The 21,989-nt window shown below is 44.5% G+C and overlaps 1 protein-coding gene across 2 annotated transcripts in view; it reads left to right on the top strand.

The window, feature by feature from the left end:
• The window catches only part of RASGRF2 (Ras protein specific guanine nucleotide releasing factor 2), a 265,280-nt gene that overhangs the window by 209,696 nt on the left and 33,595 nt on the right, over positions 1-21,989 (top strand). For both annotated transcript variants that reach the window (XM_002689373.7, XM_024995302.2), the window contains exon 18: positions 1,089-1,195. In XM_002689373.7, coding sequence (XP_002689419.4) covers positions 1,089-1,195 — 107 coding nt within the window. The remainder of the gene's footprint in view (positions 1-1,088; positions 1,196-21,989) is intronic.

A 21,989-nucleotide genomic window follows, 5' to 3' on the forward strand; every position in this document is an offset into this window, starting at 1 on the left:
TGATCACCAAAGAGGAGCTGTAACTTAGGTCGTGGGAGGACAGGGGTTTGAACCCAGTCTGGCTGTGGAGTTCATGTTCTTACTTCCTTGTGTGCTAAGTTGCTTCAGTCATGTCCAACTCTGTGCAACCCTATAGACTGTAGCCCGCCAGGCTCCTCTGTCCATGGGATTCTCCAGGCAAGAATACTGGAGTGGGTTGCCATGCCCTCCTCCGAGGTATTTTCCTGACTCAGGGATCGAACCCAAGTTTCTTACGTCTCATGTGTCGGCAGGCGGATTCTTTACCACGAGCGCCACCTGGGAAGCTCCTTCATGTTCTTAACCACTGTGCTATACTGCTTCTCAATATGTGAGTGCACAACAAAGTATTTATATCATCTGTGAGCCAAGGTATGAGCTTGCTGCTGCTGCTGCTAAGTCGCTTCAGTCGTGTCCGACTCTGTGCGACCCCAGAGACGGCAGCCCACCAGGCTCCCCCTCCCTGGGATTCTCCAGGCAAGAACACTGGAGTGGGGTGCCATTTCCTTCTCCAACGCATGAAAGTGAAAAGTGAAAGCAAAGTCGTTCAGTCGTGTCCGACTCTTTGCGACCCCATGGACTGCAGCCTACCAGGCTCCTCCATCCATGGGATTTTCCAGGCAAGAGTACTGGAGTGGGGTGCCATTGCCTTCTCCGAGGTATGAGCTTATCCATCTGCAAATATTGAAAATACCTGTGGTTATATGACTCTGGAGCAAAAGTATAAACTAATGTTGGCTCAAATACTTTGTTAAAACTCCTTCTTGGCTTTATGTGATACAACAGGACAGCCGTAAGTGGAAATGTCACTAGACCATCTGTAGCTTTAATCAGTGGCCATTAATAAATATGTGCACGTTATTCATTTAATTGTACCTATAACTATGTGGTGAGCTCTGAGGGCATCATAGGTAAGTAAGCAGAATCCACGACCAGCTGAAGCCACTTACTCCTCTGCCAAGATGTGTCATTTGTGAGTGGCGTTAAGCAGTGTCCCAAAATAAGTGACCTTTTCCAGGTCCCCGGGGATTGGCTTTAACTACAACATGTGTGTTTCTTTTCCTCCCAAGGATTTAACAACTCCGAGAGAACATGCGACAAAGAGTTTATTATACGTAGAACAGCCACCAATCGAGTACTGAACGTTCTCCGTCACTGGGTCTCAAAGCACGCACAGGTAATTGAGTAGCCTCGGTAATTACTTTCAAGGATTTTTTTAAACACCAGCTTTAAAAATCATTAACAGCACCTCCTGATGCTTTCAAGTAGAGTTTGAAACCTTGGAAATAGAGCATGTTGAGGGGAAGAAACTCGAAGGTGGGCCTGCAGGTCAAAGCAAGCAAATGTGTACCAACACCATCGAGTGGTTCAGTTCTTCCAAGAGCAGGACACAGGAAGTGGGGCAGGACTCCCCTTCTCTCATCTCTGCGGAACAGCACCCACTGTGGCTGCCAGCTGTCCCCTGCCACCTGGGAGCGCTGTTCACAGGGCCCTGTCTCTAAGTGGAGTTGGGTCAGTTGGAGTGGTACCTCATGGAGGTGAACAGCAGGTGCCCCTGAAAGCAAGCAGCATTCTCGTACCAGACACGGGGGTGTTTCCTCAGCCTGATTCAGAAGACACTTTTGCCTTCACACCCTTTGATGTTTTGTTTCTAGTACAGTTGACTCTTAGTTGAGGCATGTGGGATCCCGTTCCCAGATCAGGGATTGAACCTGGGCCCCCTACATTTGGAGTGTGAAGTCTTAGCCACTGGACCCCCCAGGGAAGTCCCAACTCTTGAGCGACATGGTGGTTAGGAGCGCCAGCCCTCTATGCGGTGGAACACTTGCGTGTAGCTTACATCTGGCCCTCCGTACCCGTGGTCCTGTGATGTATGTGGTTCCTCCACATCCACGGGTTCAACCAACCTCAGGCTGTGCAGTGTGGTAGCGCTTACTATTGAGAACAGTCCGCATACAAGTGGACCCACACAGTTCGAATCTGTTTCTTAAGAGTCTACTGTATTCTGTTTTTAAATTGCATCATGCTGACAGGACACCTACTTGTTTTCTATTTGTGCGTATTCAGTGCAAGTTTATAGACTTCATATCCATTTCACCATTTCACAAAATAAAGCAAGGGCCCCCTTTGCCTCACTGATTCAGGGCATGAATTGTGCCAAACAGTGTCCCCGCTTTTTCAAATAAGCAGTGGGCCTTCCTGAGGCAGGCTAGCACCCTGAAAGGGGAGTTGTGGAGAGAGAAGGGGGCCCTTCATGGCTCAGATCAGCACACGGGAAACATATGAAGTGCGAGTTAGCTAATGAGTAGAGGGGAAAAATGCAAGGAATTCCCATGCCTCACTTCATTATATTCTCAGAGGCCGTCACAGGCCTACTGCCCGGTCCTTGGTAATGACCGTTCATCAGAGACAGTCTTGGGAGGGCCAGGCTCCTGAAAACCCTGTGGCAGGACAGTTCACTAACTGGAACAAGTGGGATGTGGACCTTACCTCTAGCTGGCCCATGACAGCTCCTAAATAGTAATTAAAATAAAAACAAGTACAGCACGTCAGTAAAGGCTGTAAGCACTTCATCTTGTACATCTTAGATAAATAACAATGGATCCTATATGACTCAAATTCAGAGAACCATCCTTAGCTCGTTGGAAATGTCTGGTCTCTCTTTTCCACAACCTCAGTGAGCTGCTTTGAATCCCTTTTGCTTCACTGCAGATAAAACATGTAGTGATGTTTCTCTGCCACCTGACCATCCATCCTGTCATCTCTGATTTTTGACTCAGAGTCTTGGCTTCTGATTCCTGAGTCTGACAGTGGCTTGGAGATGCAGAGTAGTTTTGATAGACAAAACTGAGCAGATGCTGTGTGGTTCTCTTCCCCAATCAGAGCTTTGGCCCTGCATGTTCATGCCAAGACTTGCAGTCACAGCACCAGTCACAGCCCAGGTTTCCCTGGTCCCAGCTCCTTCCTCTCCTCCACGTCTTCCCTCAAAAACTCTAACCCCACCTCCCTGTTAGCCTCACTTTCCTTTTATCCCTTTTATCAATCCCCAGCACCCTCTTCCTCTAATGATCTCAAACAGGGGTCCCTCAAAATTCACGTATAATACTTACAGTAGCTAGAAAAGTACCTCAATTCAAGTTACAGTAGACTGGGGTTGTTTTACTTTTGGTAATGACAGTTCATAGATAGAAGAGATTGGTGTACTAAATCCATCACTTATAATTAAGAGATTTATAGTAAAGTGTTATCATCTGACTTAACAGCTACATTATACATGCAGGTATACATGTGTGCATACAGGCAATATCAGGCTGAATAGCACCAAGCCATTAGCTACTGGAATGGAAAATGGATTGATATGAAAGCAAGAGTCTCTTAATTCAGATTGTGTCCAAATGGCCTTTAGTTCTAATCCAAAAGCACCCTAGATAGATAGAAGGAGATGATTGATAAATAGATGTTGTTGTTTAGTCACCAAGTCTTGCCTGACTCCTGTGACCCCATGGACTGCAGCCCACCAGGCTCCTCTGTCCATGAGATTCTCCAGGCAAGAGTACTGGAGTGGGCTGCCATTTTCTTTCCCCAAGGGATCTTCCTGACTCAGGGATTGAAGCCACGTCTCCTGCATTGGCAGGCAGATTCTTTACCACTGAGCCAACAGGGAAGCCTAGATAGATAGGTGGTCAAACAGATGACTAAATGCAGCAGGTGCAAAGTTTCATCTGATGCAGCAGACACCTGGGAGGAAGATTCTGTAAATGGAAAGGAGAGGGTACGAAAATTTACTGGACACCTACTCTACAGGCCAACTCGAACTTGCTGTCTATATTGTCTATATCTTACAGTTGAATCCCAGACATGAAGCACCGAAAGTCACAGCACTTCTAAGTGGTAGAACCTGGACTTGAACCAAGAACTGTTGAACTCCAGAGCTCAAGTCCTAGTCCCAGAGAGTTGAGTCTGCCAGTTCGGAGTGAACTTGGCTGGAAAGGCAGCCACAAACCTGAATCCTTAATTAGAAAAGCAAAGGCAGAATAAGAAATGGTGCATGGTTAATTTCCTAGGAAACCCTTTTCCCCTTCCAAGTGTGGGTGAAATGGACTAAAATGAAGCTGTCATCTTGGAAATAAAATCTTCTATGTGCAACAAAAAGCACCCTAGGTTTTAGCTTTTATTTGGACAGTTCAGATACTTTGCAGCCTGTCACTTCAGATGTGCTTATACATGGGAAAGCACTTTGCAGTCAATTTTAGCATCCCAGACCCTCTCTACATCAAAGTGGTACATCTCTACACGTGTGGACAGTAAAGCTGCTCAGGTATCCAGTCTTTTCTCCTCTCAGGATTACTGTATAAAATTTAGACCCTGATGTGCCAAAGGCAGTGAGTGCACTTGTCTTTTCTTACTTTGCCTGCTTGTGTGAGTGCATTGTTGTGATGTGTGGTTGGTGTTGGATTGTCCTGGTATAACTTCATCATGTGCACAGCCTGTCACCTTCCTCATTCAAGTGAGTTCTCCATCTCAGTCAGCGCGTGAGGTGCAGGCGTTTCCATAGCATTTCTGCTTATTGGAAAAGAGCTTTAGGACATTTTTTTACTGGCTTCAGTGTCCATTTTCCCTTCCTCGCTTTACTGCCTTGCTTTTGGTGGGACTTGAGCCCAGGCCTGTCCATTTCTAAAGCCAGAGTGCTTTTAATTACACCTCATGGCCTGGATCCAAAGCTTAGACTTTAAGTTTAATTACAAGTTGGTAACAACACTTAAAGCTACAAGAGAAGTTGCCATTTGAATATTTTGAGAAAGTAAGTACTTTCGTTTTAATTCTCTTTTCTGAATTTTGAAGAGCATGATAAGAACTTAAAGCACTGTTTTAGAGTTTCATATGGTAATGGATTTTAAACAAAATTCTCTATTTATCCAACTGGAATTACAATTAAAATGTCATTAAGTTCAATTTTAATGACATTTTAATTAAAATGTCATTAAAATTAAAGTGTTTCTTTCCCCAAATTCATTCTATTTCCTATGCGATCACTACACAGACCAGAGCTTTGTAAAGCATTCAGTCATGACCACTTAATGGAGAGTGGAATCAATTAATGGGTTGTTATCAAGAGCAGGTCAAGGCAGGCTCTTAGTAATGGGCTGGTAAACAGTTCCAATAGACAGACCTGGTTTCAGCTCATGGTCCTGGAGACCACATTGTGTGCCCACCACCTCCTGTCACCACTGCAGTACCACCTGAGCCAGCCACCACCCCAGCCAGCCACCACCCGAGGAGGTGGGTGCATGGCCCCCGACTTGATAGACCCCCAAGCAAGGTGACCACCATGGTCCTTGAAGAAGGATTAACAGCTTCAAGCCTTTATCCAGGTTTCAGTTTAGTTCAGTTCAGTTCAGTCTCTCAGTCATGTCCGACTTTGCGACCCCGTGAATCGCAGCACACCAGGCCTCCCGGTCCATCACCAACTCCCGGAGTTCACTTAAACTCATGTCCATTGAGTCAGTGATGCCATCCAGCCATCTCATCCTCTGTCGTCCCCTTCTCCTCCTGCCCCCAATCCCTCCCAGCATCAAGGTCTTTTCCAATGAGTCAACTCTTCGCATGAGGTGGCCAAAGTATTGGAGTTTCAGCTTTAGCATCAGTCCTTCCAAAGAACACCCAGGACTGATCTCCTTTAGGATGGACTGGTTGGATCTCCTTGCAGTCCAAGGGACTCTCAAGAGTCTTCTCCAACACCACAGTTCAAAAGCATCAATTCTTCGGCGCTCAGCTTTCTTCACAGTCCAACTCACATCCGTACATGACCACTGGAAAAACCATAGCTTTGACTCTCCAGGTTTATTTAAAGGTATTTACTCTCACAGACAGAGAAGGCGATGGCACCCCACTCCAGTACTCTTGCCTGGAAAATCTCATGGAAGGAGGAGCCTGCTAGGCTGCAGTCCAGGGGGTCGCGAAGAGTCGGACACGACTGAGCGACTTCACTTTCAGTTTTCACTTTCATGCATTGGAGAAGGAAATGGCAACCCACTCCAGTGTTCTTGCCTGGAGAATCCCAGGGACAGGGGAGCCTGGTGGGCTGCTGTCTCTGGGGTTGCACAGAGTCGGACACGACTGAAGTGACTTAGCAGCAGCAGCAGCACTCTCACAGAGGTAATGGGACTTGAGACTGCTGGTCAGAAAACTTGAGCTCTAGTCTGACTCTGTCAGTTAACCCCCATATTTGAGGGGTTTTTAAAAATTAATTAATTAATTAATTAATTTGGCTGCGTTGGGTCTTAATTGTGGCACACATGATCTTCATTACATCACGTGGTATCTTCATCACGTGGTATCTTCCATTGTGATGAACAGGCTCTCTCTAGTTGTGGCCCACGGGCTTATTTGCTCCATGTCATGTGGGACATTAGATCCCCTGACTAAGGACTGAACCCATGTCCCCTGCATTGCAAGGCAAATTATTAATCACTGAAGTGAGGTGGGGAGTCCCGCCAGAGAAATCCCCTGTCATCTTTGTTGTCTCTGGTTTTCACATCACAAATGAGGGGCTTGACAAGAGGATGTTTTTCTTATCTGATTCATTCAGTACCAGTTGAGCCCATTTAAGGAAGAATGCAGCACTATTGTGACAACTTGACTGTTTTGAAGTAGTAGCTTTATAAGAAAATTAATGAGTTGAACGCATTTCAAAAAGCAGCACAGCATGCTCACAATTGCATTTTTCCTCACATGGTAGACTAACTAGGGGGCACCATTGCAATTTGTAGAAAACAACCACAGTGAAACAGCAAGATGCAAATTTGTCTACAAATAATCTAGAAAATCGAGTCTTCTATAAAGTATTAGAGATCATGCATTTATTTCTCAGTTCTCATCAAAGGTAACTCATGTTGGCAGATACTATCCTGAACTTATTTCAGGAGAAATAAAGAACTGCAGAATTACAGGTATGGGTCTCCAGAGAAATAGAAACTTCCCTAGGATGTCACCTTCAGCTCTCCCCATCCCCCCAAATGTAGTGTTAGGGTGCCACTTCCTCTCCTAGGCTTTTCTTTAGTATTTGGTAAGGCTAAAATGTTTCATATTTTCCTGATTTTAGAATTTCTCACCTGTGAATATACTCTCCCCTAATTTCTCCTCATCTTGTCATGCTTTTTCACTCATTTTTCTCCTTCCATGTTGAAAGTGAAGCCACAAGACGAGCTGAGTTTCTCACATATGCACTTGTCTATGGATCAGCAGCCCAGAGTTGGTGGGGGGATGGGGGCGGGTGGGGGGCCAGGCTGTGTTCTTCTTCCAGCTCTGCCATTGTGTCTTCTCTGGGTCCCTGAACTGGTTACTCAGACTCTCTGGGGGCTAATTTCCTCTTCTAAAAAAGAGAACAGCTATCCATGTTTTCCCTTACCTGAGACTGTGGTGAGAATTGAAGGTGATGTTGAATTAAGAAGCATGAAGGACATAAGGTACAACATAGGTGCAGCCCCCTCCAGCTGAGGACAGGAGAGATGTACACTTCCTCTCCCTCCAACCAGCCCGGAAGCTCCCTCCATACAGGGCGCCTTGCCTCATTCATCTTTATATCACCTTTCACTGGCTCTGCAATGCTGACTACGTGGTAACTGCCCAGTGATAGCTGTTGAGTTTACACTTTAATGTTGCTGTTGTTCATTCTCTCCAGAAAGTCATTTTCTAGCCTTTAAAGTTTCCCAAGTCAGCCAAGGCAGAGACTACAACCACTAATGGAAATCAAGGCTGTGTGTATAGAAAGTCTGAGTAGACAAAGTGTTTTCAACTGGGTGTCCACACCCTCCTTGGGGGTGTCATGCTGGGCAGCCTTATGTGTCATTCACACAATTCCTGATTACAAGGTGTCTGCAGGTTCCTGGACTGCAGAACTTTAATTTTTTTTTTAATCGAAGTATAGTTAATGTACAATATTTTATAACTTACAGGTGTACAATAGAGTGATTCACAATTTTTAAAGGTTGTACTCTATGGTTATCTTAAAATATTGGCTATATGCCCCATGTTGTACAATATATCCTTGTAGCATATTTTATACATGGTAGTTTGCGCCTTTTAACCCCTCACTCCTATATCGCGCCTCCCTCCTTCCCTCTCCCCATTGGTAACTACTAGTTGGTTCTCTGTATCTGTGAGTCTACTCTACTGTGTTATAGATCCAGGGTTGTATTACTAGTTTGTTGCACTTTTTAGATTCCACATATAAGTGATATCATACAGTGTTTGTCTTTCTCTGTCTGACATTTCATTTAACATAATACCCTCCAAGGCCATCCATCTTGCTGCAAATGGCAAAATTTCATTCTTTTTAACGGCCGAGTAGTATTCCATTGTCCATATAATATACACCACGTCTTCTGTATCCATTCATCTGTTGGTGTAGGTTGCTTCCGTGTCTCAGCAATTGTTAATAGTGCTGCTGTGGACATTGGGGTGCATGTATCTTTTCAAATTAGTGTTTCTGCCTGTGTCCTCTGTGTACAGCCAAGTTGGGGAGGGACTTCGAGGCTGGCTATAAACAACTCAGATCTGTGTTCTAGTATCTATGGAAGGTCTCGTATGTACAATCTACAGCAATTTTGATTTTCCTGAGTTGTCTTATTGATCAACTAATTCTGCAAAAAATACTCTGTCCACTTGTTTGTGGATTATTACAAAGCATGTAATGGCATTGATAAAAGAGCCTGCAACTGTGTCCACAGGTTGCAACTCACTTCATCAGACTGTGGGCACCAATGGAATAATAAGTACCTGAGAATGAAACAATCATTTATTTTCTTAATTGCAAGCTAAAGGGAATTAGCCTACATATTTTAAAAGTGTAAGATCAGACAAAAACGACCTAGTTATGTTAAAATCTCCTTCCCGAAAGAGTTTGTGGAGGGAATGTTGCTACTCCCTTTTCTGTTTCTCACCTCCTTCACTCATTCACTTATAAGAACTGAGTACCAGAGTGTGCCCGACACTGGGGTAGACGTGAGCGAGAGCCTGAGTCGGGTAGTGGGCCTTAAGTCTCTGTCAGAGAGGTCTCCGGAAACCCCACAAATGCCACAAAAGGAGGAGCTTGGCACTGTCCCATCCGCCATGTCCGGAGGGAACCAGGACCAGGCTCCACCTGCTGCAGTATGTCAGGCTAAACCTTCTTCCCCTGGAAGGTCAGAAGTGATAGCAAGAAAGCAGAGAGGAAGTAGGGGAAAGAGAAGGGGCCTTCCATGTGGGGTCCCAGGCTTGAGGCCAGCCAGGCAGGGCCAGGAGGGAACTGGTGTATTCTGGACTGAAACGGAATTTCAATTCATGTATTGGATCAGACATTTTGACTGAAGAGATTGTTCTTATAACTAAAGCTTCTGGAAACTCTGGTGCCCATCCTAAAAGGTGGGGAAGGATGGCCTGTAGAGCAATTTAATGAGGTCGCTGAGAAACAGTACTGCTGCCCAATTATTTCATTATTGTTCACAGTACAGGAAGTGTAGGTCACCTTGGCAGAGCAAGTTTCACAGAATTTATCAAGATAACTCACTTCCTATGTTTCTAACTCACTTCTGTCCTCTTACATTCATTGTATGATGGACAAAGCATATTTAGCTGCTGATGAAGAATACCTTGGTTTAAATGTTTTTTTTACATTTTGTTGAGATATTACATACTTCGTATGAAGGACATTGAACATGGGTAGAACTCAGTGACTTTTTACCCATGTATACACCTGTGCATCTCCCACCCTGATTAAGAAATGGAATATTTCTGACATCGGAGAGGCCCCTTCCTGTCAATGTCCCACTTCCTGGGCATTGTTCAGTTTTTCTTTTTTTCTTAGTTTTAGCATTGTTCTTATTGATTTTGTATACTTTTTATACATTCAGAATAAAGCCCTTTATTTGTCAATTACATTCATTTACCCCAGTTTGTTCTTTTGTTTAAAATGTTTATGTAATTTTTTATTGAATATACTTGATTTAAAATATTGTGTTAATTTCTGCCATACAGCAAAGTGATTCAGTTATATATATGTGTGTGTGTGTGTATATATATATATATGCATTCCATTTTATATTCTTTTCCATTATATTAATATTAATAGTTTATCACAGGATATTGAATGTAGTTCCCTATACTGTACGGTAGAACCTTGTTGTTTTTTTGTTGTTCCATTCTATATATAATAATGTATCTGCTAACCCCAAACTCCCAATCCATCCCTCTCCCACCTCCCCTCCCTTTGGCAACCACAGATCTATTCTCTATGTTTGTGAGTCTGTTTCTATTTTGTGGACAGGTTTATTTGTGTCATATTTTAGATTCATATATAAGTGATATCATATGGTATTTGTCTTTCTTTTTCTGACTTACTTCACTTAGTAGGATAATCTCTAGTTGCATCCATGTTGCTGCAAATGGCATTATTTCATTTTTATGGCTGAGTAGTGTTTCATTGTAACTCAACATTAAAAAACTAAGATAGTGGCATGTGGTCCCATCACTTCGTGGCAAATAGAAGGAGAAAAAATAGAAGCAGTGACAGCTTTTATTTTCTTGAGCTCCAAAATCACTATGCATGGTGACTGCAGCCGTGAAATTAGAAGATGCTTGCTTCTTGGAAGGAAAGCTATGACAAACCTAGACCACATATTAAAAAGCAAAGATATCACTTTGCCGACAAAGGGCCATATAGTCGAAGCTATGGTTTTTTCCAGTAGCACATACAGATGTGAGAGTTGGACCCTAAAGAAGCCTGAGCACTGAAGAATTGATGCTTTCAAATGGTGGTGCTGGAGAAGATTCTTGAGAGTCCCTTGGACTGCAAGGAGATCAAACCAGTTAGTCCTAAAGGAAATCAACCCTGAATATTCATTGAAAGGACTGATGCTGAAGCTGAAGCTCCAATACTCTGGCCACCTTATGCAAAGAGCCAACTCATTGGAAAAGACCCTGATGGTGGGAAAGATTGAGGGCAGGAGGAAAAGGGGATGACAGAGGATGAGATGGTTGGAATGCATCACCAACTCAACGGCCATGCATTTGAACAAACTCTGGGCGACAGTGGAGGACAGAGGAGCCTGGTCTGCTGCAGTCCATGGGGTTGCAAAGAGTTGGACATGACCAAAGGACTGAACAACAATTCCTGTTAGAGTAATCATTCTAGATAGATGCTCAGAACTTTGCGTATGGCTGCTCTTGGGAGAGCCCTGTGAAGGTGGAATCTGGGCTGAATCCAGGCCTTCAGACAAAATGCCACTACCCCTGTTTGACCAGTGAGGCCATTAGGTCTCAGGGAGATTCAATCAACACTGCCCAGGGAGTTTTCTATAGTGATGGAAAGGTTCTGTGTCCGTGGTGTCCAGAACAGTAGCCTCTGGCCATGTGTGATAGTGGCTACAGTGTAACAGGCCACTCAAGAGTTCAGCAGTGAGTAGACCCAGCTCTGATGTCCTGTCCTTCCACTGCCCTGCAGGGCCCCGTTCCTCTGAAGCAGGAACCTGGGTGGGTGGTCCCCGCCAGGGCTCCAGTGAGCCTGCTGAAGAAGGAAATACCCAGACTGGGTTTATTGAAGCAAAAGCAAAATCTTTATGGAACATTGGTATTAGGGTTATAAATCGCACAGAGAAGATGACAGCTTTTTCTCACTAAGGAAGGACAATGAGCACCCTTATGTTTGGGCTTTGGACCTGCGACCCCAGGCCAGCGGGACAGTGGAAACATGCCCTGTTGACTAATTGAGGCAGAAAAGTAGGTGCCGCTGTGACGGCCTGTACTTAGTGTGTTCAAAGACCTCAGGGATCAGGGCGTCCTAAAATGAGAGCTTATCAGTTCAACCCTTCTTTTTCTTATTTTGACAGGTGACAGAGAGCCCTTTTAAAACTGGATTTTATGGGCACATACTGTGTTTACTGGGGCTTCCAATACGCCTGCCAATACAGGAGATGCAGGAGACATGGGTTCGATCCCTGGGCTGAGATGATACCTGGAGAAAGAAATGGCAACCCACACCAATATTCTTGCCTGAAAAGTTCCATGGCAGAGGGGCCTGGTTGGCTACAGTCCATGGGGCAGCAGAGAGTCAGACACAAGTGAGCATGCACGCACTGTATTTATTTGGTTATTATTTATTTATTGTTGTTTAGTTGCTGATTCATGTCCAACTCTTTTGTGATTCCCATGGACTGAAGCCCACCAGGCTCCTCTGTCCATGAGATTCTCCAGGCAAGAATACTGTAGTGGGTTGCCATTTCCTTCTCCAGGGGATCTTCCCGACCCAGGGATCAAACCCAGGTCTCCTGCATTGCAGGTGCATTCTTTACTGCTGAACTGCTGGGGAAGCCCCAGGAGGCCCCTTTAAATTTTTAAAAGTTTTGGCCTTGCTTAAGGAAACATAAAATCCAGTGTCAACTTAAAGCACTAAGTTTAGATTTCTTCTGTGCTCCAAATCTGAAATGGAGGGTGGCCAGGACAAGCACATGGCAGACTTTTGTTGTGGGTGGAAGAATGAGATGGATAAGAGAGAACCCGCTGCTGACCAGGCAGCTCCTGCTGCCTGGACTGACGGCTCTCAGCCTGCATCCAGCCCTGTCCTGTCCTCAGGTCCACCCCCTCCTTGTCTATACTGCTTCTACCAGTCTGCCTGGGAGACTCTCCCCCTCTATACAGGCCACCCAGACTCTGCTCCTGAGTCATGGATTTTCTTTCCACTCATGAGACAGCCTTCAGAGTAGGGATGCCTGATCTTGGAGCTTTCTCAGGAGAAAGAGTCCCTCCCCGGACCACAGTATTTTCTGCCGCACTTGGGTGCTTCCTGACCTCATTCTCCTAAAGATGACCAGGACCTTACAAATGTCCCTCCCCAACATCCTCACCACAGCTGAATGAGAGTTCCCAGCATCCACTTCCTGGGGAAATGTGTCCCTGACACTGACCTGGGAGGAGAAGCTCTGGGATTCCAGGGGAATGATCTCTGTGCCAGCCTAAAGTTTGAGATGGTCTTAGTTACAGAGTGGGACACTCGGTCTTTCATGGGCAACTTGAAAACCTAATCTCCCCACCCCTGCCGCCCCCAGAAGGCAGTCCACTCTCTGAGGATGCATTCTGAGTGACAGCCTCCCAGAGTGTTCAAAAGGTTCTTTAACAATTCTGTATTAATGTCAGGTGCTGTTCTAAGCAGTTTTCAAACAGTCAGTCATTCACTCCTCACTCCAGCCTTTTGCGGGAGGGAAGGTATAGTCTCTGTTTCACAGATGGTGAAATTGAAGCCTGGGGACGAAGTATTAATAATTTGCCTGAGGTGTCGCAGGTGGCCAGTGGCAGAACCAGGTTTCACACCCGGGCTGCTGGCTGCCCAGCTCAGGTTCTCAACCGCCCATCTCACGGCCCCTGCATCTCGCCAGCTGACACTCAGGATGCAGAGCACTCCAAACGGATAGGAAAAAGCCACTTCTGACCCCAGACAGTGAGCGTGTCGTATGTCAGCACTGACAACACTTCCGTTCTCTATTTCTTAGTCTTCTCTGAGCCTTTGGCCCTAGACTCTGTGTCACTTAGACAAAGGATTTGTGCTTGCTAAAGGTTGGGCAGAGTCCTGCCCGCTTCCAGCAGCCACTCCTGTGCCTCCTGCATTCAGACAGTGATTAGCCGGCTCCCGTACCAGTCTCCCCAGGGCACTGCCAGGGCGGGAGTGGGGGTGCTGTCCAAGGTCACAGGCCAGAAAAACCCCTGCTGTTTTCAAGGCCTCAGGACCCCAGACATCCCACCAGTATCCCAGGTAGGTTAGGATGTGGCCTCATCGCTCAGGTAGTACAGGGAGGCTCCTAGGCCTTGCCCTGCCTGTGGGTTCTGATGGGGATGCCAGGAACAGGAAGAGAGAATTCAGTCACATTGTGAGATGCTGGAAGCTATGAAATATTTAAAAATATTTATTTATTTTGGCCGCACTACGTCTTAGTTGCGGCAGTAAGGCTCAGTAATTGCAGGCTTGGCAAGCCCGCACATGCGCTAAGGCATGTGGGATCTTAATGTTCCATGAGGGATAGAACCCACGTCCCCTGCGTTGAAAGGTGGATTCTGAAACACTGGACCACAAGGGAAGTCTCTGAAATATTTATTTTTAATGGTAAATTAGTGTGTATTACCTCAGCCTTGTAAATGCTTTTATAAAAACCACCAAATAGAAAGATAATCCATGGGCATAGTTTTTATGTTAGTCTCATCCTTATTAATTGGTCCCGATTTGCTTCTAGCTGTCCACACTACCACCTCTGGCCTCTAAATGTCTAAGCTAAGAAATCTCAACATCCACCAGGTGCAAACCAGGGTTTATTCACAAGCCCAGACTTGGCCATTTGTTGCTGTTGCTTAGTTGCTCAATCCTGTCTGACTCTTTGCGACCCCATGGACTGTAGCCCGTCGGGCTCTTCTGTCCATGGGAGTTTTCAGGAAAGAATACTGGAATGGATTGCCATTTCCTTCTCCAAGGGATCTTCCTGACCCAGGGATCGAACCCGTATCTTCTGCATTGGCAGGCAGATTCTCTACCGCTGAGCCACCAAGGAAGCCCAAGACTTCCCATAAAGGCAGCCAAATAGAGAATGCTGAATCTAATTTAATTAGGATAGCAACGTCCTTTTCACTCCTTCTGATTTCCTGAACATGTAGGCTGGTACTTACATTCATCAGTGGGTGTTTGATCCTGCTGAATTTTGTTGTTGTGGTTATCGACATTGTCCTCTCCTCCCCTCAGAATAGACTGCCCTGGGCATTGCATTTCACTTTAGTTTCTGGGTCAAAAAAGACTCACATGAGGAACAAAATCCAGAAACCTGAATTCTAGTTTGGATTCCAGTGTGTGTTTTCTGTAAATTTGTAAACTTGACCAAATGATCTGTAGGGTTCTTCTACAGAAAGGAATGATTTGTCAGACTGCTCTAGAAAATATATAAGAAACTACTAGCTGATAAATATGGGTTCTCTCTTTTTTTCTTTTAAGCTTGAGGATAGATCTTAACTCTTTCTGTGGTCCAGGCAAACAAGATTCTTGTTCCTTGAACTGCTTACTGAGCTTTTTCTTATCTTTTATGCATCCATATTGTTATCCTTTAAACTCTCCTTAAGCTTTCCATGCTTGTCTTTTAAAAAATGCTTGGCAAGACATTTTCATCAGGATTTATTTAAGTCGGTGTGAAATAGAATTAAGAGTTAAAGAAGATGTCTTAAATGGAACTTATTTTCAGTTTCCATTAGTTGCCGAGACAGAACTGTAGTTTTCCCTGTAGAACTAGTGGGATTCTTTAACCTTTTGAGGATGGATTGCACTGACAGAGAAAATTCAGAGAAGCACACAAGGGACTGTATGTCCTTTGATAGGTTCGTATCTCTGCTATAGAGTTTTCTGATTACAGGTGCTGTGGGGATCCTCATTTTTCCCGGTTTGCATTCCACATGCTCGTAATCATTCTTGGGTCTTGGAAGTGTTTCAGGAGACCACGGTGTGCCATCAGGTCCTCAGGACCCGTGAGCCTGCATTACTGTCAGTCACCTTAGGACTTGCAGGAGCCCGCTTAACACTGGTGCATCAGATGGTTCATTCGGGTCCAAGATCTTGTCTCACCTGCTGACTTTTGCTTTTGTGTTTCTTTCCTCCCAACTCTGCTCCCCAGAGTCACCCACCTATATCGTCTCATCTGCTCGGGTAACGTTTCTCTCTGGATTGACGTTGAAGGTTCTAATTCTACCAGATTCCTGTGACTCTGAGTCTGTCTTCTCTGTGGGGAAAACCTACCAGCTTTCCTTATCAGTCTTTTCCCCTCTCATGAATCCAGGAAGGGAGGACAAAGCATAGCTTAGAATACATTCTAGCATTTTGGTAAGGTTTTTATTCAAGTTAAATTTTCCTGGCATGTGGCCTTCTTTAATTAAGAAAGTTACAAAATCAGGATTAAAACCAGGCTCTTCCACACTTTTCTTTCTCCCTCTGAACCTTGCCATTATCTTGAAAGAGACAATTCCATATCAGTTAACACCTATCTAGAAACCAATGGAAAACACAGCATGTGGAAAAATTCTCTTTTTTTTCCTGAGAAATGCTTTTAAACTGGCTGATTCTCTCTTGAAGCTTAGAGATGTAGGCTCAGGAGCTATCGGATTTCAAGGTTGTAGGGCAGTATTTAAAATTCTTCTAAGCACAGCTGTTCAGGTCTAGAGGCTGCATTTTAGCAAGTCATTCACATGCAGAGTCATTTGTTAGAAAATGATGGAATAAATGATTTTCTGCATAGCTTTTTCCTTCGCGCTGAGTTGGTGTCATTCATTGCCATTTGCCTCTCCCCAGTTATTTTTGTTCTAACATATCTTCCACATTTCGCATTGTGCCTTCTCCTCGTAGCCTCCCACTTCACATCTGCTAAACTAATTTCCCAAACCGCCAGTTTAAGAAAAATTAGGTAGCTTATTATCACTTGTCTCAAAGTTAAGAACACTCCCAAGAACGTTTATCCATTCATCCGACAAATAATTGAGGACCCACCAGGCACATGCATGCTTACCAAATCTGGGGGTTAATGATATCTGGAATATACTACCTTTTCCTGGTTCATAAACTCCTACATGATGGTCAGGCATACATTTCTTATATATTCCGTTCCTCTTTGAAGATTCTCAACCTTATGAGTAATTAGTAAGTGTTGAGCAGGTACTATAGAGAGTTTAGTGTTACTATGGTATTTTTGTAGGGTTCTCTTCCACACTTAATGCCCTTTCTTTAAAATTTCAACTAGGCTGTTCTCTTTGTAGTGTGAACAAAGAGGTGGTTAAAATATTCTTGCAGTTTATTGATGAGACATTCTGGAAAACTCTATACCTTTCACTTTTCCAGGGAGAAACCCCAATTCAGAGTCATGGTTGCCCAGAGGTGGTGAGAAGGCAGGCAGACGAGGGTGGTGGCGAGTGGACAAGACAACCCAGGTACTATGCAGGGTCCCTTATCCAGCACAGTCTCCCCGAGGATCGGGTGTCAATACTGAAGTTCTAAATAAAGGTTCCCCTCAAAAGAGCTGAAATCCATAGGGGTTGACAGCTTATTATCTTTAGTTCACTAACATCCATGGCGTTCACCGAAGACTCCAGGGTGATTTGAATAGATTTGGGAAGATCAGTCAGCATCTTTGGCTCAGTTTCCCATTTGACAAAATGGCCTGGATCTAACCTAAATCTACATCACAATTTCAAGTAAAAAAAATTCATCTTCTGTAGTCAAAGACAACAGGAAACAGTAGCTTTGCATTGAAAATCGTGAAGTCAAACTTTAGGCTCTTATTTTTGAGCCTAGCACACCCAAGGCCCCTTCTTTATGACCCTTCAATCCATTAAAATTATCTATGTGATTTTACTCCACTCTGCAGTATTTCCACTTTCTTTTTAAAAATTCTGGCCACTGTTAGGAATACACTGTATTGATTACAATGAGAAGATTACTCTCATAATTCTCTTTACCCCCAAACTGTGCTTATTGAATCAGACTTTCCCAGTGTCCTAGAGTTCCCTTGGCCATATGTGGTATATTATATTCTATTCTCCTGCAAGAATGAATGTCATTTCCAAGATGCCCAAACTATCAACAGGGGTTAGTTTTAAAGTGCCAGAGAAACTGATTTTTCTGTTATATGATCTAGTCTTATTCATACAAACCTGAGTCTCAAGATCTATGTCTCAAATCATTGTTACTGTAGATGGAAGGTGGTTCGGGATCAGCATGGTAATGCTGTCGAGATGTGTCTTTCAGGCCAAGACAGCTTCACTGATAACTGCTTCTTTGAAGAGTATAGCAGTTAAAAAACTCAGGTTTTAGCCAGCATTACCTGTGTTTGAGTCCTGGGTCTGCCACTTGCCACCTGTGTGACTTGGGACGAGATACTTAGTACTTTGACTCCCTCATATGTGACATGGGAGTAATAATGATTGTAACTTGTTGCTGTTGAGGGTTGAAGTAGATAATAGAGCGATTAAAATATCATCTAGCCTGTGGCAAACTCTTAAGTCTTAGTTGTGATGATTACCTCAGGAGTTGTTCAGTAACCTAGAGAAAGTATTGACTCTCCCAGGAATTTTTAGTGTGTTTGAGTTGAGTCTGTAAGGTCTCGGTAAAATGTCCATAAGTCCTAATAGCTTACCAGGAGGGTTCTAGCGTCATCTGTTGGTAACTTTTTGTTCCTAAGCATGTGTTATGTGTTACACTGCACTCTTTGACACCCTCCTTAAGCTGTCACCTCTTTACAGGGGGCTCCCAGACGCCGCCCCTCTCCTAAGACTCAGTGGGCACCTTCAGATGCCCCTTGTTAAGCCCCTCTCCCTGGATTTTATTGGTTAATATCTGCTCTGTGCGCCCACTTCTGTTGGCTGGCTGTCTTCCCTAAAGCCCCAGATGCTAAGATGCTCAGTGCCTGTTGAAAGAACAAGAGCTGTAGTCTCCTTTTTAGAGACTGAAGTGTTAAAAGTCTCACATTTTCTGGGCTCTCCGCCTTTGAAAGCAGACTGGTTTCTTTTTTCCAGCCTTCAGTCTCCTCAACCCTGCTTCGTGAATTGGAAAACAAAAACTAACCTAAGTAAGCTGTTGTTGTAATGACTGCAGGTCCTCTTGGGTGCCGTGATGTTTGCTGATCTTCCCTGAAAGCTCCCAGGCTCAGGCCTGGCTCGCTGACACCCGCCGGCGGGTCTGGGAAAGGCGCTGCGGACTCCCGGGGAGCCAGGCGACCCAGGAGCGCCACCTTGTGGGCGTCATTATTGCTGCCTTTGAGAAGGAGCCAGTGTCCTTCCAACACCCAGTATTCATTCTGGTTTCCCATCTCAGGACCTGGGGAAATGTAGCCAAAAATGAGATTCTAGATAAATTACAAAATGGTTGTTAGGCAAACTTACTGTCTATTGCCTACCTCCTGTTTAAATAATCTACCTCCTGTTTACTGCATGTGCCTTTTAGATGTTTCAGATTTCTTTTTTTTTAGTATTTATTTGGCTGTGTTGGGTCTCAGTTGCACGTGCTGGATCTTCACTTGCAGTATGTGGAATCTAGTTCCCTGACCAGGGATTGAACCCAGGCCCCCTGCACTGGGAGTGCAAAGTCTTAGCCACTGGACCACCAGGGAAGTCCCCAGATTTCTTTTGATAGTAGGTACTGTTTTTAACAGGGATTTTTGAATGGCCAATTCTGCATTTTACATGCTCTGGTAAAAAAAAGAAAAAATTACGTTCTAGGTTGTACATCAGAAGATTCCGATTTTTTTCACTAAGGTTTTGAGGAGCTGCTTTTTGCATGATTTTTTTAAGTGGCCCAGTCTTGCTACTCAGAGTGTGAGCAGCAAAACCCAGGAGGTCCTTAGAAAAGTAGAATCTGAGTCCCCATTCCAGACCTTCTGCACCAGAATCTGCCGTGATTCGTGGGCACCGGACAGTTTGAGAAGCGCAGGTGGAAATAAGATGGAAGATCAGTGTTGTCCCCACACGGCCATGTCCTTAAGGGCCTCATTTCACCCCATGTGATCACATCCATCAGCCTCAGTGGCCTGGGTGTGAACCGGGTTTATGGTTCCCACCTTGCCTGCCCCTGGATCGGCTGAGGAAGGGCTGAAATCAAACACAGGAGGTCATTTTGAACATGATAAAAGCCTGTGCAAGTGTAAAGGAAAATTCTGAGTGAAAATTCTTGTTTTGTACTTAGCCATCATTAGCTAGGAGAAGGCAATGGCACCCCACTCCAGTACTCTTGCCTGGAAAATCCCATGGACGGAGGAGCCTGGTGGGCTGCAGTCCATGGGGTCGCTAAGAGTGGGACACGACTGAGCAACTTCCCTTTCACTTTTCACTTTCATGCACTGGAGAAGGAAATGGCAACCCACTCCAGTGTTCTTGCCTGGAGAATCCCAGGGACGGGGGAGCCTGGTGGGCTGTCATCTCTGGGGTCCCACAGAGTCGGACATGACTGAAGCGACTTAGCAGCAGCAGCATCATTAGCTAACCTGCTTTATATTAGCTACATGAGCAAAGTGAGTATTCACCCGTAACCATTCATCACACTTCAGATACTGTCTGGGCAGATTTCACCACGTTTGCAAAGGTCTCTCTTAGGCTAGTCTTCCCAGAGCTCAGAATAATCAAATTACATTCTCTTTTCCTTAACAAGACCTTTCTTCACACAACTTGCCTTCCTGGGGTCTCAGAAGTGTTCCCGCTGTTGAGCCCAGAATGGGCACAGTCGGCACTGGAGAATGCTTGTTGATTAAGCCAGTAATTAGCCCCCAGCGAGGTCCAAACACCGGCTTGATGTCCTTCACACTAATCCATTTATGATAATCAGATTATTTGCATCATTGAGAGATTCAACATAGCTCCAGGACTCAGTCATCACAATAATAAGTATCAAACATTCATTAAGCAAAGATGCTGGATGGCTGAGAAATCCTTTGGTAGTGCATGAAGACTGGGGTAGGTGAGATCATTAGCTGTTTACAAACGTCACTCCCATTACATTTGAAATGGTGGGAGGAGGAGGACAAAGGACAAAAAGAGCAGCAAGATATTACTCTCTTTTCCTTGCATACATTTTAAAAATAAAATCAATAGTCAAGAAGTTGTTGGGCAAAAAGTAGGTGAAATTTTAGGAAAACGTATCATCTGAAGGTGTTGCTTGGACCCTAGTGGCTCCTGCTCCTGAGGAAGTGGTACTGATTGTCAAACAGTGAAAGGGAAATACTGAGAAAAATTAATGACACTTTTTCACCAAACTGAGGTTCACAAATATTCAATTCAGGTTAAATTAGGCTTTTGTATTGTCTATAATTTGTGAAATTATGGACTTTATGCCCCCAATTTACTAAATATGGGCTTCCCAGGTGGTGTTAGTGGCAAAGAACCCGCCTGCCGATGCAGGATACATAAGAGACACCAGTTCAATCCCGGGGCCAAGAAGATGCCTGGAGGAGGGCATGGCAACCCATTCCAGTATTCTTCCCATGGACAGAAAAGCCTGGCCGGCTACAGCCCACAGGGTTGCAAAGAGTCAGACACTACCGAAGGAACTTAGTATAGTAAAAGTATGCTTTTTTATTGGATCCATTGCAATGAGCAGTATTTTCTCTAATCATTTAAAAGAAATCAGAATGTAGTGCTTCAAAATTACTTTCTCTAAAGTTAAAATGTACTCATAATGAGTAACTTTGTGTAGTAGGGAAAGTAAACCATATGCTGCACGTGCGAAGACAGTCCGTCAGAGTCAGATCTGAAAGCAAGGTGTGGCGGCGTTCAGTTTATCTCTGAGTACCTGATAATCCCAGGATGCTGCCAGGATGCTGTCCATGTTTTACAAGAATACATACAATAAAAGAGTGTGAAAAAACTTGACCTTAACTTTTTGAAAATTTCAAATCAAGAGAAAATGCCGGAATAAAATAAAAGGTGTGGCTACACATCTGGAGTCACTAATGGCTCACATGTTTACCACATGTGTATTCTTTCCCCATCCCTTTCTCACGTTTTCTCTCGCTCCTCCCCTCTCCCCCAGGGACCTGCTCTTAAATAGCCCCAGCAAAGTGATCAAATTCAGGACAATGTAACATGGATAGGATGCTCTCAACTGGTACATAATTCTAAACTGTTGCAGTAATGCCCTGTGTAGCATTTCCCCCTCGATCCTGGATCTAATCCAGGCTCACCTCTTGCATTATCTGTGGTGCCTTTGGTGTCCTTCAAACAGGAACAATTTCTTAGTTTCTTTGTCTTTGATGACATTAGCATTTTTGCAATGTGCAGGCTAGTGCCTCCTCATAATGCAAGTGTGAGATTATGCATTTGGGGCAAAAATACTAAATGATGATTCTTCACAGAACATTACATTTGTGGGCCCATGATGTTGGTTTGCTCCATTCCTGTGACAGTAACTGATCACTGGGTTCAGGTGCCATCTGTCAGAT

Source organism: Bos taurus, chromosome 7, assembly GCF_002263795.3.
Source record: "Bos taurus isolate L1 Dominette 01449 registration number 42190680 breed Hereford chromosome 7, ARS-UCD2.0, whole genome shotgun sequence".
Taxonomy (NCBI): Eukaryota; Metazoa; Chordata; class Mammalia; order Artiodactyla; family Bovidae; genus Bos; species Bos taurus.